The sequence below is a fragment of the Heptranchias perlo genome, chromosome 15, assembly GCF_035084215.1.
Source record: "Heptranchias perlo isolate sHepPer1 chromosome 15, sHepPer1.hap1, whole genome shotgun sequence".
Lineage (NCBI taxonomy): Eukaryota > Metazoa > Chordata > Chondrichthyes > Hexanchiformes > Hexanchidae > Heptranchias > Heptranchias perlo.
In genome coordinates this window covers 1,721,474-1,739,418 of record NC_090339.1, presented here as the reverse complement: position 1 = coordinate 1,739,418, position 17,945 = coordinate 1,721,474, and the positions used below count along the sequence as shown (strand labels likewise).

The 17,945-nt window shown below is 45.0% G+C and overlaps 1 protein-coding gene across 1 annotated transcript in view; it reads right to left on the bottom strand.

Moving 5' to 3' along the window:
* The window catches only part of LOC137332830 (pre-mRNA cleavage complex 2 protein Pcf11-like), a 251,676-nt gene that overhangs the window by 86,976 nt on the left and 146,755 nt on the right, over nt 1-17,945 (bottom strand). The window contains exons 7-8 of the mRNA XM_067996762.1: nt 16,641-16,764; nt 11,432-11,536 (exon numbers count right to left, since the gene is read on the bottom strand). Of these exons, the coding sequence (XP_067852863.1) occupies nt 11,432-11,536; nt 16,641-16,764 (229 nt within the window). The remainder of the gene's footprint in view (nt 1-11,431; nt 11,537-16,640; nt 16,765-17,945) is intronic.

Genomic DNA, 17,945 nt, shown 5'->3' with positions numbered 1-17,945 from the left:
GACAGGTAGATTGGTGAGGACGAGGTCAAGTAAGTTTTTCACTCGCGTTGGTTCGCTCACTACCTGCCTGAGGCCCAGTCTGGCAGCTATGTCCTTCAGGACTCGGCCAGCTCGGGTGCTACCGAGCCACTCTTGGTGATGGACATTGAAGTCCCCCACCCAGAGTACATTCTGTGCCCTTGCTACCCTCAGTGCTTCCTCCAAGTGGTGCTCAACATGGAGCAGTACTGATTCATCAGCTGAGGGAGGGCGGTAGGTGGTAATCAGTAGGAGGTTTCCTTGCCCATGTTTGACCTGATGCCATGAGATTTCATGGGGTCCGGAGTCAATGTTGAGGACTTCCAGGGCCACTCCCTCCTGATTGTATATCACTGTACCGCCACCTCTGGTGGGTCTGTCCTGCCGGTGGGACAGACATGTCCAGGGATGGTGATGGAAGAGTCTGAGACGTTGGCTGAAAGGTATGATTCTGTGAGTATGGCTATGTCAGGCTGTTGCTTGACTAGTCTGTGGGACAGCTCTCCCAATTTTCGTACAAGTCCCCAGATGTTAGTGAGGAGGACTTTGCAGGGTCGACTGGGCTTGGTGTTTTGCCGTTGTCGTGTCCGGTGCCTAGTGGTCTGATGCCGGGTGGTCCGTCCGGTTTTATTCTTATTATGACTTTTCGTAGCGAGATTTTACAACTGAGGGGCTTGCTAGGCCATTTCAGAGGGCAATTAAGAATCAACCACATTGCTGTGGGTCTGGAGTCACATATAGGCCAGACCGGGTAAGGGCGGCAGGTTTCCTTCCCTGAAGGACATTAGTGAACCAGATGGGTTTTTACAACAATCCGGTAGTTTCATGGCCACCATTACTGATACTAGTATTTTAATTTAATTAATTTAATTAAATTAATTAATTGAAGTTAAATTCGCCAGCTGCCGGTACAGGTAAATTTATAAGCCTGAAGAGAAAAGTCAAGGCTATAGAGCAGAGTAGCGATTTGGGTAAAAACAAGCAGAGTGTGTCAGGAAGGGACGGAGAGTTTAACAAAGGTAATCGGGCATTACAATCATAGAAGGTTAGGGCACAGAAGGAGGTAATTCGGCCCATCATGTCCGTGCTGGCAGAAAAAGAGCTATCCAGCTGAATCCCACTTTTCAGCAGTTGGTCCGTAGCCCTGTAGGTTACAGCACTTCAGGTGCACATCCAGGTACTTTTTAAATGAGTTGAGGGTTTCTGCCTCTACCACCCTCTCAGGCAGTGAGTTCCAGACCCCCACCACCCTCTGACTGAAAACATTTCTCCTCAGCTCCCCTCTAATCCTTCTACCAATTACTTTAAATCTAAGCTTCTTCTGCTAAGGGAAATAGGTCATTCCTATCCACTCTATTTAGTCCCTTGATAATTTTATATACCTCAATTAAATCTCCCCTCAGCCTCCTTTGTTCCGAAGAAAACAACCCCAGCCTATCCAATCTTTCCTCATAGCTAAAATTCTCCAGTCCTGGCAACATCCTCGGAAATCTCCTCTGTACCCTCTCTGGTGCAGTCACATCTTTCCTGTAATGTGATGACCAGAACTGTGCGCAGTACTCGTGCTGCGGCCTAACCAATGTTTTGTACAGTTCAAGCATAACCTCCCTGCTCTTATATTCTATGCCTTGGCTAATAAAGGAAAGTATCCCGTATGCCTTTTTAACCATCTTATCTACCTGACCTGCTACCTTCAGGGATCTGTGGACATGCACTCCAAGGTCCCTCACTTCCTCTACACCTCTCAGTATCCTCCCATTTATTGTGTATTCCCTTGCCTTGTTTGCCCTCCCCAAATGAATTACCTCACACTTCTCTGGATTGAACTCCATTTGCCACTTTTCTGCCCACCTGACCAGTCCATTGATATCTTCCTGCAGTCTGCAGCTTTCCTCCTCACTATCAACCACACGGCCAGTTTTTGCATCATCTGCAAACTTCTTGATCAAGCCCCCCACATTCAAGTCCAAATCATTAATATATACCACAAAAAGCAAGGGACCTGGTACTGAGCCTTACGGAACCCCACTGGAAACAGCCTTCCAGTCGCAAATCAACCATTACCCTTTGCTTCCTACCACTGAGCCAATTTTGGATCCAACTAGCCACTTTCCCCTAGATCCCATGGGCTTTTACTTTTTTGACCAATCTGCCATGTGGGACCTTGTCAAAAGCCTTGCTAAAATCCATGTAGACTACATCAAATCCGTTACCCTCATCGACCCTCCTTGTTACCGCCTCAAAAAAAGGACTAAGGTCACATCAGGAAAAATAGTAAAAAGTTAAAATTAAACGCGCTATATCTGAATGCATGGAGCATTCGTAACAAGATAAATGAGTTAATGGCACAAATAGAGATGAATGGGTTTGATTTCATAGCCATTACTGAGATGTGGTTGCAGGGTGACCAAGGTTGGGAACTAAGGGCGCTCAATTGGGCCGTGAAGCGCCCGTTGTTTCGGTGCTACACGGCCTTTCCGACATCCAAGATGGTGTCTTGGACGCGCATGCACGTTTCCTGCGTGACATGCGCCAGACGCCATCTTGGTATAGGAGTTAGCGCAGGCGCAGATAAGAAACGCTGGAATCATGTAAAGTAGGGCGAAAATGGCTTCAATCAGTGCGCAACGCTGATTTAAAGTGATAGACGCCATTTTGGGACTTAACACTCAACTCAACGCACAGTCTTAACCTCGACCATCTGAACGTGTCTCAGACTGCCTGGAGGACCCCCCACCCCCCCCACCACCGGCACTACTTAAAGGGACCATGCAGGATTTACAGGTTAGTGGCTGGATTATTGCTTCTGGCTGCCGAGACATTTGTAACCATTTTTGGAGGTCTCCTAGACTTCAATACTAGGACGCGGGGACATAGCCTAACATTTAGAGCCAGGATGTGCAGGAGTGAAGTTAGGAAATGCTTCTACACGCAAAGGATGAGAGACATTTGGAACGTTCTTCTACAGAGTTATGCTAGCTCAGTTGTGAATGTTAAATCTGAGATTGATAGATTTCTGTGAACCAAGGGTATTAAGGCATATGGGGCTAAGACGGGTTTATGGAGTTAGGTCACAGGTCCACCGTGATCTCACTGAATGGTGGAACAGGCTCGAGGGGCTAAATGCCACTGCCATTTGCTGCCTCTTAATATGCACCACCTTCTCCTGCAAGAAAGCGAGGCGTGTGCCTGGGTGATGCGCCTGTCATGGTTGAATAGCTGCCAGTGTGTGTGGCCTGTGAGTTGTGGGTGGGCGGCTTGAAACAGTGGTAATGGGTAAGGGTGAGAGGAAGCATCTGATTGGAAGAGTTGAGTACTGATGGAAAGAGTTTATTGGTGTGTGGGTGATGGGGGTGTGGTGCCTGGTGCAGTTGGTAGGAGACACCACTTGACAGTTGACCTCACTCACCTTGCCCACTCATGTCAAAGCATTGAACTTTTTCCTGCACTGCATCCATGTTCATGATGCTGTGCGTCTGGCATTGACTTCGTCCCATTGCCTTTTGAGTATATGTCTGGAGGGCCTCTTGGCTGCCCCCCCCCCAACTGTAGATATAGAATGTTCCTCCTTCTGTCCACCTCTTGCTCCAAGGTCTCTAGTGCATCAGCAGAGAACCTTGGTGCACGCACTCTCACAGGCCTGGTACCAACTCAGATCGGCAGATTGGTGAGGTCTGGTGTGCAGATTGGAGGATGTGGGATTTAGTAAAGTGCAACCTTTATTCAATGTTTTAACATCAATGTGTAAACATAGGGATGGGATCTGCATCTGTGTTTTAATTGTGCAATGTCTGATCTCTGTTCGGACTCCATGTAGACAGTAGACTGTTATTTTCAGCAAATAACAGGTACAAGTTACCTTTAAGAGATTTCTGAGAAATGTCTTCCCTTTAAGAGATGGAGCGCCCTCTGGTGGTGGAAAGTGTGAATTGCATTCATTCCATGTGCAAGGCCTGGAAAGGAATGCCGGTTGCAGGTAAGTGCTCCCTGGAGACCAAACTTGCGTCTTGCCTGCCCAGGGTCCGTGGGGCAGGGTGTTACGCTAACATCGCCCAGAACGGACCCTTAACCAATTTATCCCCCTAAATATTCCTGGGTACTTGACTTTTAGAAAAGCTAGGCAAAATGGAAAAGGAGGAGGTGTAGCCCGGATAATAAAGGCCGAGATAAAGACAGTAATGAGAAAGGATCTGAGCTCAGAAAATCAGGATATAGAATCAAATAACAAGGGGCAGAAACTGGTGGGAATAGTTTACAGGCCCTCTAACAGCAGTTATGGTGTTGGGCAGATTATAAATCAGGAATTTAGAGGAGTATGTAATAAGGGTAATGCAATAATCATGGGGGACTTTAATCTTCACAGAGACTGGGCAAACCAAATTGACAAAAGTAATTTGGAGGGCGAGTTCATGGAATGTATTCGAGACAGTTTTCTAGAACAATATGTCGAGGAACCAACCAGGGAACAGGCTATTTCAGATCTTGTATTATGTAATGAGATAGGGTTAATTAGTAATCTCACAGTAAAGGATCCTCTGGGGAAGAGTGATCATAATATGATAGAATTTCACATTGAGTTTGAGAGTGATGTAGTTAAGTCCGAAACTGGGGTCTTAATTTAAAACAAAGCCAATTACGTAGGTATGAGAGACGAGTTGGCTAAGGGAGATTAGGAAATTAGATTAAAAGATATGATGGTAGATAAGCAATAATTCATAATTCTCAACCAATATACATTCTCTTGAGGAATAAAAACTCCACGGGAAAAATAATCCAACCATGGCTAATTAGAGAAGTTAAGGATAGTATTAGATTAAAAGAAGAGGCTTATAAAAATTGCCATGAAGAGTGGTAAGCCTGAGGATTGGGAAGGTTTTAGAAATCAGCAAAGGATGACCAGGAAATTGATTAAGGAGAAAATTGAATATGAGAGTAAACTAGCAAGAAATACAAAAACAGATTGTAAGAGCTCCGACAAGTATGTAAAAAGGAAGAGATCAGCGAAAGTAAACATGGGTCCCTTAGAGGCAGGGACAGGAGAAATTATAATGGGGAATAAGGAAATGGCAGAGACGTTAAACAAATATTTTGTATCTGTCTTCACAGTAGAAGACACAAAAAACATACCAGAAATAGTGTGGAACCAAGGGTTTAATGAGAGTGAGGAACATAAAGTAATTAAGATTAGTAAAGAAAAAGTACTGGAGAAATTAATGGGACTAAACACCGACAAATCCCCTGGACCTGATGATCTACATCCTAGGGTTCTAAAGAGGTGGCTGCAGAGATAGTGGATGTATTGGTTGTGATCTTCCAAAATTCACTAGATTCCAAAACAGTCCCCTTGGATTGGAAAGTAGCAAATGTAACCCTGCTATTCAAGAAAGGAGGGGGGAGAGAAAACAGGGAACTATAGGCCAGTTAGCCTGAAATCAGTAGAAGAGAAAATGCTAGAATCTATTATTAAGGACATAGTAACAGAGCACTTAGAAAATCATAATATGATTAGGCAGAGTCAACACGGGTTTGTGAAAGGGAAATTGTGTTTGACAAATTTATTAGAGTTTTTTGAGGGTGTAAGTAGCAGGGTAGATAAGGGAGAACCAGTAGAGGTAGTATATTTGCATTTTAAAAAGGCATTCAATAAGGTCCCGCACAAGAGGTTGTTACACAAGATTACATACGAACATACAAATTAAGAGTAGGCCATTCGGCCCCTCGAGCCTATTCTGCTATTTGATAAGATCATGGCTGATCTGATTGTGACCTCAACCCTACTTTCCCGTCTACCTACTATAACCTTTGACTCCCTTGTTAATCAGGAATCTATCTAACTCAGCCTTAAAAATATTCAATGACCCTGCCTCCACCGCTCCCTGGGGAAGGGAGTTCCACAGACTCACGACCCTCTGAGAGAAAAAATTTCTCCTCATCTCCGTCTTAAATAGGAGACCCCTTATTTTTGAACTGTGGCCCCTAGTTCTAGTCTCTCCCACAAGGGGAAACATCCTCTCAGCATCTACCCCTTCTAATCCCCTCAGGATCTTATATGTTTCAATAAGATCACCTCTCATTCTTCTAAACTCTAATGTATACAGGCCCAACTTGTCCAACCTTTCCTCATAAGATAATCCACTCATCCCAGGAATCAGTCGAGTGAACCTTCTCTGAACTGCCTCCAAAGCAATTATGTCCTTTCTTAAGTAAAGAGACCAAAACTGCACACAGTATTCTAGATGTGGTCTCACCAATGCCCTGTACAACTGTAGCAAAACATCTCTACTTTTATATTCCATTCCCCTTGCAATAAATGACAACATTCCATTTGCCTTCCTAATCACTTGCTGTACCTGCATACTAACTTTTTGCGATTCATGTACTAGGACACCCAGATCCCTCTGTACCTCAGAGTTCTGCAATCTCTCTCCATTTAAATAATATACTGCTTTTCTATTCCTCCTGCCAAAGTGGACAAGTTCACATTTTCCCACATTATACTCCATCTGACAAATTTTTGCCCACTTACTTAACCTATCTATATCCCTTTGCAGACTCCTTATGTCCTCCTCACAACTTACTTTCCTACCTACCTTTGTGTCATCAGCAAATTTAGCAACCATACATTCGGTCCCTTCATCCAAGTCATTGATATAGATTGTAAATAGTTGAGGCCCAAGCACTGATCCCTGTGGCACTCCACTCGTTACATCTTGCCAACCTGAAAATGACCCATTTATGCCTACTCTCTGTTTCCTGTTAGCTCACCAATCCTTTATCCCCCACACCATGAGCTCTTATTTTGTGTTGTAGCCTTTGATGTGGCACCTTGTCAAATGCCTTCTGGAAATCCAAGTACACCACATTCACAGGATCCCCTTTATCCACGTTGCTTGTTACTTCCTCAAAGAACTCTAATAAATTAGTCAAACACGATTTCCCTTTCACAAAGCCGTGTTGAATCTGCCTGATTGCATTGAGATTAGGGCTGATGGGATTGGGGGTAATATATTAGCATGGATTGAGGTTTGGTTAACGGACAGAAAACAGAGAGTAGGGATAAAAGGGTCATTTTTGGGTTGGCAGGTTATAACTAGTGGGGTGCCACAAGGATCAGTGCTTGGGTCTCAGCTATTTACAATCTATATCAATGACTTAGTTGAAGGGACAGAGTGTAATGTATCCAGGTTTGCTGACAATACAAAGCTAGATGGAAACATAAGCTGTGAGGAGGAAGCAAGGAGGAAGCAAAGAGGCTGCAAAGGGACATAGACAGGTTAAGTGAGTGGGCAAGAAGGTGGCAGATGGAGTATAATGTGGGGAAATGTGAGGTTATTCACTTTGGTAGGAAGAATAGAAAAGCAGAATATTTTTTAAAAGGTGGGAGACAAAGAAATGTTGGTATTCAGAGGGATTTGGGTGTCCTTGTACACGAATCACAGAAAGTTAACATGCAGGTACAGCAAGCAATTAGGAAGGGAAATGGTATGTTTGCCTTTATTGCAAGGGGGTTGGAGTATAAGAATAAGGAAGTCTTGCTGCAATTACACAGGGCCTTTGGTGAGACCACACCTGGAGTACTGTGTACAGTTTTGGTCTCCTTATCTAAGGAAGGATATTGTAATTGAACAGTGGGCGGCCTTTAAAGAGGAGATGGTTCGGGTACTCTCCAGGTACATTCCCACGAGGGAGAAAGGTGGGGCAACTAAAGCCAGAGCTCCCTGGATGACAAAAGAGATAGAGAGTAAGATGAAACAGAAAAAAGGGGGTGTATGACAGGTGTCAGGTTGATAACACAAGTGAGAATCAGGCAGAATATAGGAAGTTCAGAGGAGAAGTGAGAAAGGAAATAAGAGGGGCAAAGAGAGAGTATGAGACTAGACAGGCAGCCAACATAAAAGGGAATCCAAAAGTCTTCTACAGGCATGTAAACAGTAAACGGGTAGTAAGAGGAGGGGTGGGGCCGATTAGGGACCATAAAGGAGATCTACTCATAGAGGCAGAAGGGATGGCTGAGGTGAATACTTTGCATCTGTCTTTACCAAGGAAGAAGATGCTGCCAGAGTCTCAGTAAAGGAAGATATAAATGAGATACTGGATGGGCTAAAAATTGATAAATAAGTGGTACTTGAAAGGCTAGCTGAACTTAAAGTAGATAAGTCACCCGGTCCGGATGGGATGCATCCTTGGTTACTGAGGGAAGTAAGGGTGGAAATTACAGAGGTACTGGCCACAATTTTCCAACCATCTCTAGATAGGGGGGTGGTGCCAGAGGACTGGAGAATTGCAAATGTTACCCCCTTGTTCAAAAAAGGGTGTAAGGATAAACCCAGCAACTAGAGGCCAGTCAGTTTAACCTCAGTGGAGGGGAAACTTTTAGAAACGATAATCTGGGACAGAATTAACAATCACTTGGACGAGGCTGGATTAATTAAGGAAAGGCAGCACGGATTTGTTAAAGGCAAATCGTGTTTAACTAACCTGATTGCGTTTTTTGATGAGGTAACAAAGAGGGTCGATGAGGGCAATGCAGTTGATGTGGTGCATATGGGCTTTCAAAAGGTGTTTGATAAAGTGCCGCATGGTAGGCTTATCATCAAGATTGCGACTCATGGAATAAAGGGGACAATAGCAACATGGATACAAATTTGGCTAAATGACAAGAAACAGAGAGTAGTGGTGAACGGTTGTTTTTTGGACTGGAGGGAGGTGTACAGTGGTGTTCCCCAGGGGCCGGTGCTGGGACCACTGCTTTCTTGATATATATTAATGACTTGGACTTGGGTGTACAGGGCACAATTTCAAAATTTGCAGATGACACAAAACTTGGAAGTGTAGTGAACAGTGAGGAGGATAGTGATAGACTTCAAGAGGATATAGACAGGCTGGTGGAATGGGCAGTCAGGTGGCAGATGAAATTTAACACAGAAAAATGCAAAGAACGAGGAGAGGCAATATAAACTGGAGGGTACAGAACTAAAGTGCACCACTAAAAGGGGTACAGGAACAGAGAGATCTGGGGGTATATGTGCACAAATCGCTGAAGGTGGCAAGTTGAGAAAGCAGTTAAAAAAGCATACAGGATCCTGGGCTTTATAAATAGAGGCATAGAGTACAAAAGTATGGAAGTCATGATGAACCTTTTGTGTCCAGTTCTGGGCACCGCACTTTAGGAAAGATGTGAAGGCCTTAGAGAGGGTGCAGAAGAGATTTACGAGAATGATTCCAGGGATGAGGGACTTCAGTTACATGGATAGACTGGAAAAGCTGGGGTTGTTCTCCTTGGAACAGAGACGGTTGCGAGGAGATTTGATAGAGGTGTTCAAAATCATGAAGGGTCCAGACAGAGTAGATAGAGAGAAACTGTTCCCATTGGCAGAAGGGTCAAGAACCAGAGGACATAGATTTAAGGTGATTGGCAAAAGAACCAAAGGTGACATGAGGAAAAACTTTTTTACACAGCGAGTGGTTATGATCTGGAATGCACTGCCCGAGGGGGTGGTGGAGGCAGATTCAATCATGACCTTCAAAAGGGAACTGGATAAATACTTGAAAGGAAAAAAATTGCAGGGCTATGGGGATAGGGCGGGGGAGTGGGACTAGCTGGATTGCTCTTGCGTAGAGCTGGCGCGGACTCGATGGGCCAAATGGTCTCCTTCCGTACTGTAACCTTTCTATGATTCTATGATATACTTGTCTTAGAGGCGGTGCAGCGAAGGTTCACTAGATTGATTCTTGGGATGAGAGGGTTGTCCTACGAGGAGAGATTGAGTAGAATGGACCTATACTCTCTGGAGTTTTAGAAGAACGAGAGGTGATCTCATTGAAACGTATAAAATTCTTAGAGGCTAGATGCTGAGAGGCTGTTCCCCCAGGCTGGAGAGTCTAGAACTGGGGTGGGGGGGGGGGGGGGGGGGGCGGCCACAGTCTCAGGATAAGGGGTCAGCCATTAAGGACTGAGATGAGGAAACATTTCTTCACTCAGAGGGTTGTGAATCTTTGGAATTTTCTATCCCGGAGGGCTGTGGATGCTCAGTCGTTGAGTATATTCAAGACTGAGATCGATAGACTATTGGACTCTAACGGAATCAAGGGATATGGGGATAGGGCGGGAAAGTGGAATTGAGGTAGAAGATCAGCCATGGTCTTATTGAATGGTGGAGCAGGCTCGAGGGGCCTTATGGCCTACTCCTGCTCCTATTTCTTATGTTCCTATGTTCTTAACTCAATCAAGTTAGTCAAACACGATTTTCCTTTAACAAATTCATGCTGACTTTCATTTATTACCCATACTTTACCAAGTGACTATTAATTTTGTCCCGGATTACTGTCTCTACAAGTTCCCCACCACCGACGTTAGGCTGACTGGCCTGTAATTGATGGGTTTATCCCTCTCCCCTTTTTTGAACAGGGGTGTTATATTTGCAATCCACCAGGCCTCTGGCACCGTCCCCATATCTAAGGAGGATTGGAAGATTGTGGCCAGAGCCTCTGCAATTTCCATCCTTACTTCCCTCAGTAACCCAGGATGCATCCCATCCGGACCGGGTGACTTTTCTACTTAGAGTACTGCCAATCTTTTATGTTCCTCCTCTTTATCTATTTTTATCCTATCCGATATCACTATTACCTCCTCCTTTACTGCTACAATGGCAGCATCCTCTTCTCTAGTGAAGACCGATGCAAAGTATTCATTTAGTGCCTCAGCCATGCCCTCTGCCTCCACAAGAAGATCTCCTTTTTGGTCCTTAATCTGCCCAACCCTTTTTACTATTTATATGTTTATAAAAGACTTTTGGGTTTCCTATTATGTCACCCACTGAGGTTGCATAGACTAGGCTTGTATTCTCTTGAATGATCTAATCGAGATGTTTAAGATGATTAAAGGATTTGATAGGGTAGATAAAGAGAAACTATTTTCTCTGGTGGGAGAGTCCAGAATAAGGGGGAATAACTTTAAAATTAGAGCTCGGCCATTCAGGGGTGATGTCGGGAAGCACTTCTTCACACAAAGGGGAGTGGAAATCTGGAACTCTCTCCCCAAAAAGCCGATGAGGCTGGGGGTCAACTGAAAATCTCAAAACTGAGATTGATAGATTTTTGTTAGGCAATTTAGGTGATTTTGATAGCTATTAAGGATTATGGAACCAAGGAGGGGTAGATGGCCAAGGTGGGTAGATGGAGTTGATAGAGATCAGCCTTGATCTAATTGAATGGTGGAACAGGCTCGAGAGGCTGAACTGCCGCCTCCTGTCCCTACATGTAAAAATGTGCAACAATTTTTCATACCAGCCATTACAATTCTGTGAAATGGCACTGTCGTCGTAGAATTGAGGAGCTGCTCCGTACGGCTCGGTGTAATTACCCACCTGGTGAATTGAGGAGCTGCTCCGTACGGCTCGGTGTAATTACCCACCTGGTGAAATACTTTCAGTTTTCTTGGTGCTGAGGATTCCAGTTGCAACCAGCTTTTCAAAAAGTTCATTGATGTCTAACTGGCCTAAATGATTTTCTTGCAACCCTGCAAATAAAAAGGAATGAACATGTCATATTCAGAATAGGTAATCTAGCTTGCCCACGGTCTGTGTGCTATGAGATGAGACATTTCGGGAGATCCTTATCCCCACATTCTGCTTGTACATTCCAAAACTATTTATAGCATGAAGTAGGTGCCCAGCGTTACACCGTGTCTGCATTTGTCCTGCTCTGCTTATTAATGCCCGCACAACTGGTATTTAAATCCATGGCACAATGTTGCAGTACTCTCACTTCACACAGACTCTGCTGATTTATAAATCCTGTTCCAACATGGTCTAAAGAATATTGAGTTTTAGGAACAGCCGATCTGCCACACAATGGGTGTGAGGAGTTTTTCGAATACCTAGACAAGCTAATGAATTGCTTCTTGCTCAGTCTCTTCCATTTAGCATTTTAACCACCTTTCATCCAAGTGCTGTTCTTAAAAAAACTTTTGTGAACAGACGTCACTTAAAAACCCCCATGTTAAAAGTAACTTATCATCTAAACCACACCCCTCACGATCGTCACCTCTCCCCTCACCCTGACATTTCCCCCCGGGACCCCATCGTTTCCCCCCTCGACCCCATCATTCCCATCGTTTCCCCCCTCGATCCCATCATTACCATTGTTTCCCCCCTCGACCCCATCATTCCCATCGTTTCCCCCCTCGACCCCATCATTCCCATCGTTTCCCCCTCGACCCCATCATTCCCATCGTTTCCCCCCTCAACCCCATCATTCCCATCGTTTCCCCCCTTGACCCCATCATTCCCATCGTTTCCCCCCTCGACCCCATCATTCCCATCGTTCCCCCCTCGACCCCATCATTCCCATCGTTTCCCCCTCGACCCCATTGTTCCCCCCTTGATCCCATGGTTCCCATCTCGACCACATTGTTTCCCCCTCGACCCCATTGTTCCCATCATTCTCCCTTGATCCCATCGTTCCCTCCCGATCCCATCATTCCCATAATTTCCCCCTCGATTCTATCGTTCCCCCCTCGACCCCATTGTTCCCTCCAGATCCAATCGTTCCCCCCCCGATCCCATCGCTCCCCCATTCCTCCCCGATCCCATCGTTCCCCCCTTGATCCCATGGTTCCCATCTCGACCACATCGTTTCCCCCCTCGACCCCATCGTTCATCCTCAACCCTGTTGTTCCCCCTCAACCCTGTCGTTTCCCCCTCGATCCGATCATTTCCTCCTCGACCCCATCGTTTCCCCTACCAAGGGGCATTGCAAGCATCGCAGCGGCCCGCTCTTTAAATACACTACGGCAGCAATCTGCCTCTTACTCTTCACAGCTCATCGGCTGAGTGGAAATGACACTCTAGGCCCAATATCTGGGCTGCCTTAGGCCGCCCCTTCCACCACACTCCCGCACACCCACATTTCTAGGCCTAGATCTCTCGGCCTGCACTCACATTTTTCAATCTTTCTTAAATATGTAAATTGTGCCACAGGACAGGAGGATGGCTGATATAACAAGTGAGAAAAGGAAAAATCATAGAATGATACAGCACAGATGGAGGCCATTCGGCCCATCGTGCCTGCACTTTGAAAGAGCTATCCAATTAGTCCCATTCCCCTGCTCTTTCCCCATAGCCCTGTAAATTACTTCCCTTCAAGTATTTGTCCAAATCCCTTTTGAAAGTTATTATTGAATCTGCTTCCACCGCCCTTTCAGGCAGTGCGTTCCAGATCATAACAACTCACTGCGTAAAAAATTACTCCTCATCTTGCCTCTGGTTCTTTTGCCGATCACCTTAAATCTGTGTCCTCTGGTTACCGACCCTTCTGCCACTGGAAACAGTTTCTCCTCATTTACTCTATCAAAACCATTCATGATTTTGAATACCTCTATTAAATTTCCCCTTAACCTTCTCTGTTCTAAGGAGAACAACCCCAGCTTCTCCACATAGCTGAAGTCTCTCATCCCTGGAATTATTCTGGTGAATCTCTTCTGCACCCTCTCCAAGGCCTTGACATCCTTCTTAAAGTGTGGTGCCCAGAACTGAACACAATACTCCAGCTGAGGCCTAACCAGTGTTTTATAAAGGTTTAGCATAACTTCCTTGCTTTTGTACTCTGTGCCTCTATTAATAAAGCCCAGGGTCCCATATGCTTTTTTAACAGCCTTCTCAACTTGTCCTGCCACCTTCAAAGATTTGTGTACATACTCCCCCAGGCCTCTCTGTTTCTGTCCCCCTTTAAAATTATACCATTTAGTTTATTTTGCCTCCCCTCATTCTTCCTTCCAAAATGCATCACTTCACACTTCTCTGTGTTAAGTTTTATCTGCCACGTGTCTGCCCATTTCACCAGTCTGTCTATGTCCTCCTGAAGTCTGTTACTATCCTCCTCACTGTTTACTACATTTCCGAGTTTCGTGTCATCTGCAAACTTTGAAATTATCCCCTGTATCATGGTAGGTACAGCACAGGAGGAGGCCATTCAGCCCATCGTGCTTGTGCCGGCTCTTTGAAAGATAACATGCAGGTAGAACAAGCAACTATGAAGGCAAATGGTATGTTAACCTTTATTGCAAAGGAGTTGGAGTATAAGAATAAGGAGGACTTGCTGCAATTATATAAGGCTCTGGTGAGCCCACACCTGGAGTACCGTGTACTGTTTGGTCTCCTTATCTAAGGAAGGATATACTTGTCTTAGAGGGGGTGCAAGGAAGGTTCACTAGACTGATTCCTGGAATGAGAAGGTGTCCTATGAGGAGAGGTTGAGTAGAATGGGCCTATACTCTCTGGAGTTTAGAAGAATGAGAGATGATCTCATTGAAAAGTGTAAAGTTCTGAGGGGGCTTGACAGTGTAGGTGCTGAGAGGTTGTTTCCCCTGGCTGGAGAGTCTAGAACTAGGGGACATAGTCTCAGGGTAAGGGGTCAGCCATTTACGACCGAGATGAGGAGGAATTTCTTCACTCAGAGGGTTGTGAATCTTTGGAATTCTCTACCCCAGAGGGCTGTGGATGTTCAGTCATCGAGTATTTTCAATGCTGAGATCGATAGATTTTTGGACTCTAGGGGAATCAAGAGATATGGGGATCAGGCAGGAAAGTGGAGTTGAGGTTGAAAATCAGCCATGATCTGATTGAATGGCGGAGGATGGCCTACTCCTGCTCCTATTTCTTATGTTCTTATGTCCCATTTCCCTGTTCTTTCCCTCTTGCCCTGTAAGTTTTTCCCCTTCAAGTATTTATCTAATTCCCTTTTGAAAGTTACTAATGAATCAACTTCCACCACCGTTTTGGGCAGTGCATTCCAGATCAAAACAACTCGCTGCGTTGTCCAGGTCACTAACATACACAAAAGAGCAGTGGCCCTAATACTGACCCTTGGGGAACACCACTGTTTACTTCCCTCCAGTCTGAAAAACATTCGTTCACCACTACTCTCTGCTTTCTGTCCCCTAGCCAATTTTGTATCCACGCTGCCACTGTCCATTTAATCCCACAAGCTTTAATTTTGCGAACAAGTCTATGGTGTGGTGCTTTATTAAACGCCTTTTGAAAGTCCATATATACAACATCAACCGCACTACCCTCATCAACCCTCTCCGTTACTTCATCAAAGAACTCAATCAAGTTAGTCAAACACGATTTGCCTTTTACAAATCCGTGCTGACTTTCATTTATTAACCCATACTTTTCCAAGTGTCAATTAATTTTGTCCCAGATTATTGTCTCTAAAAGTTTCCCCACCACCGACGTTAGGCTGACTGGCCTGTAATTGTCGGGTTTATCCCTCTCCCCTTTTTTGAACAGGAGTGTAATATTTGGAATCCTCCAGTCCTCCGGCACCGTCCCCATATCTAAGGAGAAATGGTAGATTATGGCCAGAGCCTCTGTAATTTCTTACTCAGTAACCTCGGATGCCTCCCATCCGGACCGGGTGACTTCCTTTCCCTTTCCCTGTATCCTTTTATATTTTTCCTTTTAAAATATTTATCCAATCCCTTTGAAATGATGTTTCAGTCAATAATCCTCAATAATCCCATGTGGTGAAGCATTCCCCGTTCTGATAACCCTGTGTGTGAAAACATTCCTTCGTTCTTCCAGTGATAATCATCCTTAGTCCCTTTCTGTTGTTCAACTTGAGTGTGTGCTTGTATCACTGCACCAATATTACTAAAGTGATCTTATTCTTGGGGATATTTTTAGGGAATGAAGGCTGTGCCTGAGGATTGGAGGAAAGGGTATGTGATTCCAATCTATAAAACGCAGCCAGGAAATAATCCTGGGAGCAACAAATTGGTCAGCTTGACATCCATTGCAAGGAAAGCACTGGAGGGCAATCGGAGGGGACGGATGATGCATCACAGCAAGAGGAAGTCTGCATGGCTTTGTAAGAGGGTGATCATGCCTGAGTTCTTTGAGGGGATAACAAACAGTGCGGACAGGGGAAGCTTTTGATCCAGTGTCACATCAGGAGCTTGTGCGTAAGGTTGGAAGTCACGGTTTAAGTGTAATGAATCTGAAATGGATGGAAAATTGTGTGTAGTGTCGGAACCGAAGGAGGGTTGTAGCTGGAGCTGGGTGGGTGTGGAAGGAGGTATCTAGTGGGGTTCCTCAGGGAGCAGTGCTGGGGCTGTTACTCTTTATAAGGTACAGAAATAACTTGGGAGTGCGACAGACAAAAAACTCTCCAAGTTTGCAGATGAGGCCAAACTGAGAGGGACTGGAAACAATAGGGAACAAGCTGATGAAATGCAGAAGGACCCAGATAGACTGGGGAGCTGGGCAGACGAGGCAAATGTCATGAGATTGAGAAAGGGTAAAAAACAATGGCAGTATAATTATGCTGAGGTACAGTTCCATGGGTCCCAGCAGTGCAAGGGACCTCATCAAAATCCCTATTCTTTACTCTGTGAATCTGGACAGGTTATTCGACCATGAGGGAATGATAATTGAGTCGTTATCTATCTTCACTTGATATCAACTCATTTGGCAGTGGTCATTGGATATGATCAGGAAAGAAGCTTTGGCTAATTTTTATTCTCCCCGATGCAAGGGTACTGTGGCCAACTGTATAGCCCAACTACAACCAACATCAATCATTTTGTAGTTCACATTTTAACAAGGCCTCAGCTATACCTGGTTGATGGCTCTGAGTGGCAGCGGCAGGACGATAAGGGACAGGCATGAAGTACAAGGTATCCTGGTTGTAGGGAGGAGCAGCATGATCTGAGATGATGTCCATTGGAACAGTATTACACATCTTGCAACAAAATAAAGGGAAAATGAACAGCTAAATGGAAAGTGACTTTAGAAAAATCAAACAAGAATGACATCAAATTAGTTCCTAAAGCAGAGAAATTGATGATTCCATATTTCAGAGAGTATCACAGTGTAAAGAGTAGAAATGTTCTCCTTGCGTTAATCATCAGGAATTGTATGACATTTTAATTAATGACTTTCGCTGTGCATGACATCGGCCATTATTCTCACCTAGTCACCAAATCGTGGCAATTACAACTCAGTTCATCGCGTCTGTCTGCCCTTTGCTACAACAATCCCACACTAATCCCACTACATTGCTCCCTCCCCACAGCTCTGCTTCAATCCCACACTAATCCCACGACATTGCTCCCTCCCCACAGCTCTGCTTCAATCCCACACTAATCCCACTACATTGCTCCCTCCCCACAGCTCTGCTTCAATCCCACACTAATCCCACGACATTGCTCCCTCCCCACAGCTCTGCTTCAATCCCACACTAATCCCACGACATTGCTCCCTCCCCACAGCTCTGCTTCAATCCCACACTAATCCCACGACATTGCTCCCTCCCCACAGCTCTGCTTCAATCCCAAACAAATCCCACTGCCCCACTCTCTCCCCTAGCCCTGTATCAATCCCAAACTAATCCCACTGCCCCAGTCTCTCCCCATAGCCTTGTATCAATCTAACCCAAATCTCAATGGCCTGCTGTCTCCCAATAGACCTGTATCAATCCAACACTAATCCCACAGATCCACTCTCTCCCACATAACTGTATCAATCCCAAACTATTCTCACTGCCTTGCTCTTTCCATATCCCTGTATCAATCCAACACTAATGCCACTGCCCATGCTCTCCTTATAGTCCTGTGTCAATCCCAAACTAATCCCACTACCCCTCTCTCTCCCCAGTCCTGTATCAATCCAACACTAATCGACATGTGGATACTTTATACACTGAGACACGTGGGTACATCTCCACACTGAGGCACATGGATACATCTCCACACTGAGACACATGGATACATCTCCACACTGAGACACATGGATACATCTCCACGCTGAGACACATGGATACATCTCCACGCTGAGACACATGGATACATCTCCACACTGAGACACATGGATACATCTCCACACTGAGACACATGGATACATCTCCACACTGAGACACATGGA